Below are 12,839 nucleotides of genomic sequence, written 5' to 3'. Positions count from 1 at the left end.
AACAGCATCGTTGGAAAAATTACCATCTTGACTACAGTCTACTGCAGCATCATCAAATACACCAGTTAGCTTAGAGCATTGTCTGTAATGGCAAATGTCTCAACACCAGTGTCATCGGAGACACCCAGTGGAATCTCCTTGCAACAAGCATTTTGATGCAGTAATAGCTTTAGCTATGTAAAAAATTTATACAACTATGTTTTCCTTCAATTATTTCAAGGGTTTTGATGCCATTGACAGCATTGTTGTTGGGACTTAAATAATTTTCAGCCTCATCTATGAACACCATCATATCATGGCAAAATATTTCCTGGTCTTCTAAACTACCTAGAATTGGAAATTTGGATGATTCATTATATGAAATGGTTCACAAAACCTGTTCCAAATCTAATCAAGAGTTAAACACAAATTGAAATACAGTAAAAGGAGAAAAAATAGAGTTATGTGTAGGTGTGACCTATGAACAAACATACATATGCTATCTGAGAATTGTGACCTTTAAATATAATGAAATATATGAAAATGTTCATCTTGTTTGAAATAGCTTTTAATGCCAAGAAAAAATAATTAATTTTTAAAATTAAAAAGATTTTTATTTTGTTAAACAGGGACTGCACATGGATTAGGAAACCATCTGGTCACTGCTTATAAAACAAAGACTTCTCCTTAAAATAGAACTTCAATTAAGTTTCAGGCATACTTGTAAATTGTATTCAATTGTCAAATGCATTAGATAAGTAATTGTTAACGTGATTACTTGTGAAATTATTGTATTTTAAAAATTATTTCTGTCACAATAATATGGATTTCTTCTTGTTTAACGCAGGCACCAGAACAACATTTTAAATAAGTACAAATTGTTTGAAGACAAGGATATTATGGAAGGAAGGAGTATTGTGAAAGGTACACTCTACCTCCTGTTAACAGTGATTGGAATCCCAGGTAATCTAACTATCATCACTTCATTCATCCACATTGCCTACTATGACCTCAAACTCCTCCCAATAGATACAATAGTGTCTAACCTCGCCAGTGTGAATTTAATAGTAGTTTTGGTAAGGTGCATCCCAGAAACCACAACAGCATTTGGACTAAAGCAACTGTTTGGTGACCACGGTTGCAAAATTGTAATTTTCAATTACAGAACCACCAGATCTCTGTCCATCTGGCTGACATTTCTACTTAGTGGTTTTCAATGTATTACTTTGGCACCAGTCACTTCAACTTGGTCCACTGTCAAAAGACAAGCAGCAAACTACCTTGGTGCTGTTTTTGTCTTTCTATGGCTGCTGAACATGTCCTTAAGTACTCCAGCCATATTATTTTCCATTTCTTCAGAAAATAACTCAACTGGTAATAAACATGCTGTGAATCTTGAGTACTGCTTTGTGAAATTTCCATCACAGACAGTAAAGCTGGCTAATGGCGCACTGCAGACCTCCAGAGATGTTATACCCATTGTCCTTATGGTACTAGCAAGTGTTTATATTTTGCTAGTTCTGTATAGACACAGGCAACAAGTAAAAGGGATTCGGAGCTCAAGCAAAAAACAGGGATCCACAGTTGAGACCCGAGCAGCCAAAGCAGTGGTCAGTTTGGTTACCCTTTATGTACTTTTCTTTGGAGTTGACAGCATTCTGTGGATTTATACTCTGACTGTCGCTAAAACAATGCAGACCTCTCTCATCTCAGACCTCCGAGTTTTCTTTTCCTCACTCTATGCATCAGTCAGTCCTATTGTTATTATTGTTTCCAATAGAAAAGTCCACAACAAATTAAAATGTGCAAAGGCAAAACCAGAAACAATGTTGCCAGAAACCGTTTCTTGAACCATTTGAAAGTACAAGACTAGGTTAACTTAAAAGATCTCAGTAAACAACACAACATTGAACATATTTCCTGACTGAAATGAATAATATGGATCGTACTCATTGTATAATTCACGCCCATATTTAAGCATGGGGGACATGATGGCATAGTGGTAATGTCACCAGACTAGTAAACCAAAGGCCCAGCCTAATGCTTTGGGACATGGGTTCAGATCTAATCATGACATCTGGTGGAGTTTAAATTCAATGAATAATTCTGAAATATAAAGCTAGTGTTAGTAATGGTGACTGTGAAACTATATCTGCCATCCTTATCTGGTCTGGCCTGTGACTCCAGAACCACGGCAATGTGGTTAACTCTTAGCTACTTGCTGAGATGGTTGAGCAAGCCACTCAGTTCATGGGCAACAAATGCTGGCCTTACCTGTGACATCCACATCTCTGAAAGAATAAAGAAAAAAATTGCTCAAATTGGAAAAGCTTTGAAAACTGTCATGCATTCAGCATTGCAGAAATTCAACTAAATCACCTAATTTCATGAAAAATACTTCAGTATGTGGCCAAGGTATTCTCAATAAAGCTTTTAGGTAGGGGGTTCCAGGAAACTGGCCCAGTAATGTTAATGGAATGGCAATATATTTCCAAGTCAGAATAGTATGTGACTTGGAGGTAGTGGTGTTCCCATGTGCCTGATGCCCTTGTCCTTCTAGGTGATAGAGGTCACAGTTTCAGGGGGTGCTATATTGGCTAAACCTTAATAAGTTGGGGTATACATCCCTTAATAGTTCTAAATTGATGTCATCACGAGCATGAAGCAATGTGAAACTCGTTAGTGTTAGAAATCTTACTCCACTTTGCTTCAGAAACTGTCTGGTTCTTTGGCCTCAGTGTAACCTGCAAATTTATTATTGTTATGAAGACTTTGCACTGACAATAGACACCTGAATTGTGAATCTACTTTAATTTGACCTTATACAAGCTACTCAAAAATCATGTTAGCAATACTTTGTTGAAATTAAGTCTAAATTGCTTTAATCATCAAAGTTGACTTACATCAGTACATGAGTTGTCCCCAGTTTGAATATGCGCAACCCATCACTGGTATGATTCCCCTCTCTTCCCCTACCTCTATTATATAGTCCAGGCTTGTCCAATATACAACCCACAGGCCAGATGCAGCCCACGTGGCTCCTGGGGCCAGTTTTCAAAAATTCCGGTCAAACAGGTGAGGTTCAATGGAAGATTCTGCATGGAGCTGCTCCTCCAATCAGACTGTTTCTCTGCCTATCGACAGCAAATGAGGGAGAGAAACAGCCCATGATTGGAGGTGTTGGTGAGCGTACTGAGGGAAGGGCAGGGATATCGCGGCTCGAACCCTCCCCATCAGGTGTGTCGGGCACATGGAGGATGGAGTTTTGGCAGCCCAGGAGGGCGAAGTCGCATCGTGCCTGAGGGGGGGTGAAGTGGTGTCGGGCTCGGGGACCGATGCCGTGCTGAGCCGGCGGGGGGAGGGCGAAGTTGTGCCGGGCTGTTGGAGGAGACGGTACCATGGTGAGTATGCGGGTGTGAGAGAGTGTGTCCGTGCGTGTGTGGGAGTAAGCGTGACTGAGTGAGCAAGCATGAGAGTGCGAGATTGTGACTGAGTGAGTTAGAGTGTGACTGAGTGAGTGAGAGTGTGACTGAGCGACTGAGAGTGTGACTGAGGGAGTTAGAGTGTGACTGAGTGAGTTAGAGTGTGACTGAGTGAGTTAGAGTGTGACTGAGTGAGTTAGAGTATGACTGAGCGAGTTAGAGTGTGACTGAGCGACTGAGAGTGTGACTGAGCGACTGAGAGTGTGACTGAGCGACTGAGAGTGTGACTGAGCGACTGAGAGTGTGACCGAGTGAGTTAGAGTGTGACCGAGCGAGTGAGAGTGTGACCGAGCGAGTGAGAGTGTGACTTAGTGACTGAGAGTGTGACCGAGCGAGTGAGAGTGTGACCGAGCGAGTGAGTGTGACCGAGTGAGTGAGAGTGTGACCGAGCGAGTGAGAGTGTGACCGAGCGACTGAGGGTGTGACCGAGCGAGTGAGAGTGTGACTGAGTGACTGAGAGTGTGACTGAGTGACTGAGAGTGTGACTGAGTGTGGGGGGTGGTGAGAGAATGTGACTGAGAGTGAGCAAGTGTGAAGGGGGGTAGTGACAGAATTTGTCTGAGAGAGCGAGCGAGTGTGGAGGGATAGTGAGAGAATGTGACTGAGTGTGTATGGGGTGAGGGGCAAGGAGTGTGAGTCTGCCTTGCGACCAGTCTCAAGTTTCTCACTCACTCACCACCACACCAACACATACACATGCACCCACTCAAAGTGGGTGAGGGTGAGTGAATGAGCACCCTGAGGCTGGGAGTGAGCTGGGCATGCACACTCTGACCCTCTCACTCTCTGGTCATTTTTATTAATTAGTCTTTTAAAAAAATTATTGCTGTGACATTACTGTACTTTTGCTCAGCAATTGTTTTTTTCTTAAAACCTGATTTTTTTTTTTGAAATTCAGTTTATTGTTGTGCCAAACATTATCTTTCTGGAATTGTGGCTCATTGGCCCCTTGAGTGAGAAAATATGTCCCCCCCCCCCCCCCCCCCACTTCCCCGAGCATAAAGTTTGGACAAGCCTGATCTAGTCCCTTGAAGAGATGATTGCTCCTTCGGTCACAAGCACATCAGACTAGGTGTATATGGAAAGCTGTAAAACCACCCTTCCAATTTTCTGATTGGTTTACTCTTTCCTATCCCCACACTCTTACGTAATTGGTGCCATGTTCTTCCTACCTCATTCTGTCTTCTGTCATGCAGCATATCAAATAGCTCATAACAATTTCTTTAGAGTCTATTATAATATTATATGCTTTTGGAAACATGTTAAGTATAGATGAACAAAAGTTTGAGCAGATGTTCTTATTAAATAGAGCTGATATTTTATTAAGTGATGAAATATAGTAATGTATGAAAAATCCTAGTTTTCCTACTGTATTGTGCTTTGCAGAATATCATATATTGATCAGGATATTATTGACCCTCTTAAAGTCACAGTTAGGTTAATGCATATTATTTTAAGCTAATCACATAATATTTCACAAATGCTTAAAAATGTCTATTGTATTCCTTATAAGGTTGTATATGAAAATAGTTATAGCACGGAAACTGAATATATAAAATGTGAAGAGATATGAGTGACTTTTTAGTCTTAATCAGGATTTAATCTTACTCTAACTTTATACTCAACAGGGGTGAGTTTGTAAGTGATGATTTTGAATAATGTCAAAGTAGTTGATTCGTATTGTGAAACTTTGAAGGGACTAATGTATTTTAAGCTTCTGACCTGCATACCAGAAGCTGTTGCTTACAAATATTAAAATGTCATGATTTTGTGCTACTAGGTGCTGCAAGGTGTAAATACAATCTACAATATTGACAGTGGATAGCAAAAATATTCATTCTCCTTCACTATTTGTAAATGAACACTTCTGAAGACAAGTCGCTTTCGGGTGTTATAAAATAATAAAAAGGCCCTGAAAGTACTCACTGTGGCTACAATTTCTTACATTCTGGAATAGCTCCACTTTTCATTACAATGACTGGTAAAAGTAACCAAGCCAATTTTATAACATGCTAAAGGTATCGGGTACTCACTAAATTCCTTTCAGGGAGTTTAAAAGCAGTGCTGGAAGTAAATCGATGATTGATTTTTTCTTTTGCATTTGTCACATCATATTTCATATTTTGTATTCAATGTTCATATAAATTATACAGAGTCTGATTATCCTTGGTGAAAATGTGAGAAAAAATACATTTTGAGAAGATTCTTAGAATAATTTATTAATAGAGAGGGGCTTGCTGTAATGTGGTGTGACCTCGAAGCAATGACTGGAGACCACCCCCAGGAGTAATAGTGAAGCCACTAATTGGAATAGAGCCTATGATTTGCAGCCTTCCAAAATAATTTTATCTCTTTGATCATGGAGATGAAAGGCTCATTCCATCAGTGACAATGTACTCGGACTGATTTTTTTTCCACCAGCTGCAGAGAACTAAAATGATAAACATTTCTGAGTAAAAACATTTAGAATCCCAACCATCATAATGCTATGAACCTGACAGCCTGTTCCAGTTGATTGACTTTAGTCAGTTTTTATATAATTTCCTGTTGCTTTGGAGATCTATTGACTCATTACAAAAGTAATCATAGAAATGCAGTGTGAAAAATAGCAACCACTGCCAAAATTTTAAAGAGAAGGATAGTTTCACCTTTACGTTTTGTACTTTTTCAAAATGGTTCACATAATACTGTTAATAACAATAAGCCACAACATGTTGGTTATGTTTTTACCAATAACATAAATCCCATTACACATCTGTTTCTAAATAAGATTTTGTTTCAGTGTGAAATAGATGATTCTTATTTCCGCTGTCTATTAAAATGTGTTACAGTATATTAAAAGCCACAGGCAGAATTTAATGCCCTCTGCTTGTTGAGTTTGGTGATGGGGGGGCATTTAATCAGACAGGAGGATGGTGGGTGTGGAGCCCACTGCCTTCCTGCCTCTGCCCTGATTAAATTCAGGGTGGGAAGGCTCATGGATGGCTTTCCTGCCCCACCATCAATTGATCCCTTAAGTGGGCAATTAATGTGCACTTAGGGGCCTCATCCCATCATTGTTGGTACTCACCCAATGACAGGCAGGGGACTTGCTATTCAGGAAGCTACAAAAGCGAACTCTGTTCATGCTGCTTGCAGAGCCTCATGGAGATCCCTCATTCAAAGGCACTCGGTGCCTGATTGAGGGACCTGCCATCAGCAATGGGGGGGTCCTGATGAGATCCAACCCCTACTCTTGCTGCTGACCCCCCTACACCCTCTTCTCCCACAACCCTACCCTGCCATCACTCACCTCTGGCCTGGGTCCCTTGGTGATCCTGGGCTTCAGGTGAGCATAGTAACTTGTTGGTGGTGCCGCTAAGCAATGAAGAGCTGCTGACCTCTGATTGGCTGACAGCTCTTGGTGGGCAGTTCTTCTGCAGCACCTGCCCCACTGGGGTCCTTGATCCCAAGGAAGGCTCGTTGATGCCCAGTTAAGTGCCTGATTGACATTTAATGCATTGGGCCTCCTCCATAAGAGGTCACGCGGGGCTCTCACCAGCTTTCCAGCCAGAGGACAAGCCTAGCCCTTCCTACCGGGATGATTTACTGCCTTCACAGCAGAATTTTTGAGGGATATAGGACTTACATTTTAACCAAATAAGATAATGCTTTTGGAGCCTTTGATTAGCTTTTGTACCATAATTTTTAGAAATTTGTTAAATGGATTCCTGATTCTGAAAGGGATAAATAAAAACCTCATAAACCAAAAACTTATTTAAAAATGGGAAATGATTCTCACTACAAGGGGAGGCGATGGTGTAGTGGTATTGTCGCTGGACTTGTAATGCAGAGACCTGGGGGAACGCTCTAGGGACATGGGGTAGGATTTTCCCAGGGGTGAAGTTGAAGGGCGGGCGCGCACAGGCGTGCTTCCAATCCAATCGATCGCGTCCCCGATCGAGGGCGTGGCGCCATTTTACGTGGGCGGGCCAATTAAGGCCCACCCAGTGTGACCTCCACACAGAAGCGCTGTGCGCTCCCTGTGCGGGCAGGGGGTGGAATCCCAAAATTGAGAGTGTGCTCTTTCACGCATGCGCACGAAAGAGCACACTCATCTCCCTGAGGCTAAGAGCTGCCTCAGGGAGATTGGCTCTAAATGTAAAAAAGCTAAAAATAGAATAATAAAATTTCCCATTGTTGATTGTTGTATGATCTGGTTCACTAATGCCCCTTTAGGAAAGGAAATCTGGTCTGGCCTACAAACACAGCAATGTGTTTGACTCTGAAAGTCTCTGAAATGGCCTAGCAAGACACTCAGTCGTATCAAATTGCTACAAAGTCTCAATAAAGGGATGAAACCAAACGGACCACCCGGCATTGACCTAGACACCAGGAATGACAATAGTAAACTCAGTCCTGTCGACCCTGAAAAGTCCTACTTACTAATATCTGTGCCAGTCATAAGCGAGAAGACTTTGTTTCAAGCTGGTGATAACTCTTCATTGGTTTGTGTCTGTAAAGGTATTGCTGGGGTAAAGGAATGTGGGAATTCAAATCATCTTCTTGTATTTATATTGAGATCTTTCCAACCTTTTTGTCTGGTGTAATATAGTTTACTTTTCCTGTTTTAATAAATATTTTATTGTTTGTATTACAAGTTCATCAGTTCAGTAACTTGTTCAGTAACTTTCCTCTATTGTTTCTAAAAAAATAGAATTGATCAAGCTAGGTTTCACTCTGGGATCTGACATGTTCAGTATTAATAGCAGGTGGGATCATAACAACATTGCATTATTAAGAGTGAGCAAAGGGTATTCATTTGGTTGTTTCTTTAAGGATCATGTAGGGATTGTATTTTGTGAATGCCTCTCCAAATGTTGCATATCTGAACATAATTCTAACTTCTTATTATTTGTGACATTCAAGTAAAAAAGTAGACTTCTTCAAATATTCTGGGTGCATCGTAACACCCTAAAACAGGTGGGTTTTTGTCAGGTCAGAGGATAAAATTTTTAAAATCTTAAAACCGACTCGAGCCCGCATCCAACCTGTCCACATTTGGCTTTAAAAGAGGCGGGGCAAAAAGTGGAGAACCAACCTGCTCCCAGGAGGCAGTTTTAAATATTTCGATTGACACTTATTAAACCTGAGGCAGGATCTTTAGCTGAGCGGGGCAGGGGTCACGTGCCCGACTTGCTCAAGCATAACATGATGCGCAAAGACGCCCGGCGAGCGTCCCAACGTCATCACAGCTATAAAGTGCCTAATCAAATAATGAGGCGTTGTTCCTCAAGCTTACATTGAACTTCCTTAATTCACCAATTAATTTCAATCGGCACGCACGTACAGGAGTCGACAGCGTGCACATCGGCAATTAACAGGCCTATTAAGGCCATTGAAGTCATAACTAAATGCAATTCTTCGCTGTCCATTCAATGGCAGGTAGGCGAATCAGCCAGGCGGCCTTTGGATTTTTTTATGAAACCTCATCCACGGGTGGGATAAGGTTTCCAACAGGAATTAAAATTAAAATTAAAATGTTGAAATATCATTTATAACATGTCCCTGCTCATGTGACAAAGTCACATGAGGGGACATGTTTTTAACATTTTACAATTCTTCATCTGTGTTTTTAAAGATCTTCAGCTCCCTGAGGCAGCTCTGTGCCTCCTGCAGCTTTCAGTGCACTCCCCGCGTGCGTGTGCAAACCTCCGCGCTCGCCCTCCTCCCACCCCCGCCCCGGCAGCACGCAGCGCTGCAGCGCGCAATTCACGCTGGCCGCCCATTAATTGGTCAGCCAGTGTGAGATCGAGGTGGGGGCCTGACCGCGGGCGGCGGGCGGCTTCAAGACCGCTCCTGGGCCTGCCTGTCGCACTCGCCAACCGCCTGACAGCTAAAGAGACACAAGTTCAGCTTCAGGGAGAAAGGCATTGCCTTTGCAGCACAGGATGAACAGGGCCCTACCCCCAGATCCCCCCAGTTAGATAACCCCCATATACAAAGAACCTCACTGTTGGGGATAAAACTGACCCCCTCGGTCAAACCCCCCCTCCCCCCCAAACTACTATTTACCCCTTCCCTTCACCACCACCCAATTAGATCTACCCACAGCTTGGCTGCACCCTTGTGGTGTAGGCGTGAAATCTACAGACCAAACCCATTTTCCTGGGTTTCCTAGCATCAATACAGCACCCGCAGCCTCCTTCCCTGCCTTTGGGCTAATATCCACCCCATTAAGCTTTGCTAAAAGGCACTGAACATGGAGCTAGTCAAATAACTAAACAATAATACATCTTTCTCCAAGATGAATCCATACTGCTATTTTATTCATGTTCCGCTCGACCCTACTCAGCACCATGGAATAACCTCCTAGCTTATCTATTGTCGAGCCCAATAGAGGCTGACATTTAATTAGAATGAGCACTTTCTAACCGTGTTGATAAAGGTCACTCTAAGATTAAGTGCTTGAGAATATGGCAAACAGCTAGAGTAAACTGGAATTCTATATAGCTGGCAATACAAATGTAATGATGAGCTTTTAATGGTTGATAAATCATTAAAGAGAAATATGGGCCTGTGTTATATTGGTTTAGTCCGTCTGTGGTAGAATTACAATTCTGCTTTCAAAGTTCAGATTTTTCCCTTTGAAGTAAGATCTTGCAAAATTACCTTCTCATTCCATTGACTTCCATTTGAAAATATTGGTTGACAGGTTATAAGTTTGGGAAGTTTTGCAGACAGGTTGTGAGTGCTGGAAAGGTTGTGCTATGGATATATTGACTTGAGTCACCATACCATTTACCTCTATTTGCAATGAATGATTTTTTAAAAATTACCTGTAATTTAGGTGATATTTTTCCAGATATCTAGCATGCAGACATTCCATTCAACACTGTCAAAGCTCAATTAATAAACAAATCATAGTGATAGGATAGAATTCAACTTAACTATATACAGCTGAACAATGTCTTATTCACCAGTTTGCTGAGGTTCTTGGCTGGCCCAGACACGTCCCACCTAACCTTAACTTTTGCCATAATGTAACCACAAGGGTCACTAATATTGTGGGATCCCAAGCCTACATTGGGAGTCACATCAGTTTGGGTCAGTTGCAGCAACTCTGACAAAGAGGCATTTCCTGAGTTCCCTAAATAAACAATACTCTTAAAGCAATACATTTTGGGGCTGAGAAATGTGCCATCGCCAGTTTAGAGAGTGATGGTACAGAAATCTCTGCACCTTCAAGGCCCATTATTCATAAATGATTTATAATCTTGCCACTTTATCTTTGCTGATGAGTACAAGGCAAAAAGCTTTGACAAAAATGTATCTTTTTCAGCAATACTCAAGTTCTGTACTACCAAATGACTAAATTTATCTATATGTACTTAAGGATTTAAGTTCCTTCACATTATTTATTTTACCAACCTACCTCTCATTTTCACTTGTTATGATGTGGCTGATGATATGGGCCAGGCGGATCAAATCCACGAGGGAAACTTGGTCGCACGATCACAATGGTTTTGCAATTTGTATTTATTACGAGATGTGTACGCTGAATTCATAAGTAATGGGTCCACCAAGACGTTTAGCGATCTTAAAAATTAAATTAAAATGTTTATTAACAAAATTAAAGATTTTAAGCATATACATAAGACTACAATTACTTACTACAATAACAAATCCTAAAATTCCTAATTAACCTGACTCCCAGTTACACACCCCCTTTAAGGCAACAGCCCAAAATAGATTTTAGATTTAAAATGAAACCAGCAAGCTAACACATTACCTACAGTGGAATTTCAAATGGTTTCCCCAACTTCAGTTGCTTTACATAGCAGACTTAAGCACAAATAGCTCGAGCCTTCTTGAAGGCTGTTTCACACACTCCTGTTAGATCTTACACGGCCCTCTCTTCACATAGCCTTTCATTCTCCTTTATATATGTTTCTCTCTTTTTAATATGTAAATTCTATTGTTACATATGTCTTTGAAGCTGTATCTTGCCCATAATATAAAAACTTTCATGTTGCCAATATTGTCAGTAACCTTTGGGAAAAATAAAGACTCTCCTTAGCCTTGCTTATTTGGCTAGTTGTAAACAGACTAACATCCCTTTGAAATCCAACAATCACTTCCCTTATTTAAAAATGCACATTCCCTTCACACCTTACATGCTAAGCCAGCATCCATGTTTACTTATTAGCACGTCAAGCACGTTTACACACCTAGCTTGTTTTGATGATTTCAAACTTGCAGTCTACTTGACTCCAAATGTAATTAAATCACACAGACAGAACCACCTTACTTACACCCATAAACCTACTTCACAATAAACTAGAAAAATATTATGAAAATTATTATACTTTTGTCACACACTCCAGTCTAAAGCAGTGACTTATAGTGAACCCTGTGTCACAAAGTCTCTAATTAAGCTCATCTGGTATTGTAGGTTGTTATTAAAGGCCCAGAAAGTAGTTGCTCAGGATTTATTTGTCATAACTCCTTTATCATGGCATGTTAAAAAAGGTCGCAATGATTTCTTCCTGAACCTTAACCACCCTGGCCATTTCATGACATGCCTTTACCATTCATGAGAATTCACAGCAGCTCTATTTGTCATCAATATTCACAGCTGTTATGTAATTTGCTTATGGTCTGGATCAAAAGAGATAAAATTGGGCTATAAAAGCCTGAAATACAATGGGCTGGATTTAATGTTTGCGATGTGGGTACAGCCCACCAGTTGGAGAATTACTGCGATATACATGTCTGTTCCGTTGTGGGGGGATGGGTGGGGACCAAATTAAGTGTCTCTCAGGTAATTAACTGACCAGTGTCAGGGCTTCCCTGCTCAGGGCTGCTGGCCTCTGACTGGCTGGCTGTTCTCCATTGCCAGTAGTGCTACTGAGAGTGGAGACTTCTGCCGGTAACGCTGCAGGGACTTCACAAGGGATCATTACTAGATCCCTGGACTAAGGCGAGGGAGGACAGGATGGGGATCATGGGGAAGGGGTTGTGGGAGGCAGGGGTGCTGGAGGCAAGGGCAGGGAGGTGGCTTTCAGCAGTCCCTATTCCTGATGCCAGGTCTCTCGTTTGGGCACGGAGTGCCTGCCAACAAGGGACCCCCTGGGCAGCCTCCAGGAGGCACCCTGCAGCTCCCATTAAATTCCGATGGGCTCAGGGGTAGTTGGTGTCAATTATCTCACTGATGAGCCTAATTTACAAGCTACTACTAGTGGGCGAGTTTCTCATACATGTCCGTTTCCACCTCTGACTTAATTGCGGGTAACTTGTCCGCTGCCAGGAGACTGATGCACAGCCTCTCCCATGTTTAAGTGGGCCTCCGCCATGTTTCCCATCACAACAGGCTGGATTAAATTCTGCTCAATAAGT

General features: G+C 41.6%; 1 protein-coding gene across 1 annotated transcript; it reads left to right on the top strand.

Moving 5' to 3' along the window:
• The first annotated feature begins 878 nt into the window (after nt 1–878).
• On the top strand, nt 879–1,829 carry ora2 (olfactory receptor class A related 2). Its single transcript, XM_078547751.1, has one exon. It carries the CDS (start codon nt 879–881, stop codon nt 1,827–1,829), a length of 951 nt encoding a protein of 316 aa, XP_078403877.1.
• The last annotated feature ends 11,010 nt before the right edge of the window (nt 1,830–12,839 follow it).

Source organism: Cetorhinus maximus, chromosome 8 (assembly GCF_964194155.1).
Source record: "Cetorhinus maximus chromosome 8, sCetMax3.hap1.1, whole genome shotgun sequence".
In the NCBI taxonomy this organism is placed as follows: Eukaryota; Metazoa; Chordata; class Chondrichthyes; order Lamniformes; family Cetorhinidae; genus Cetorhinus; species Cetorhinus maximus.
This window is presented reverse-complemented; position numbering and strand designations above follow the sequence as displayed.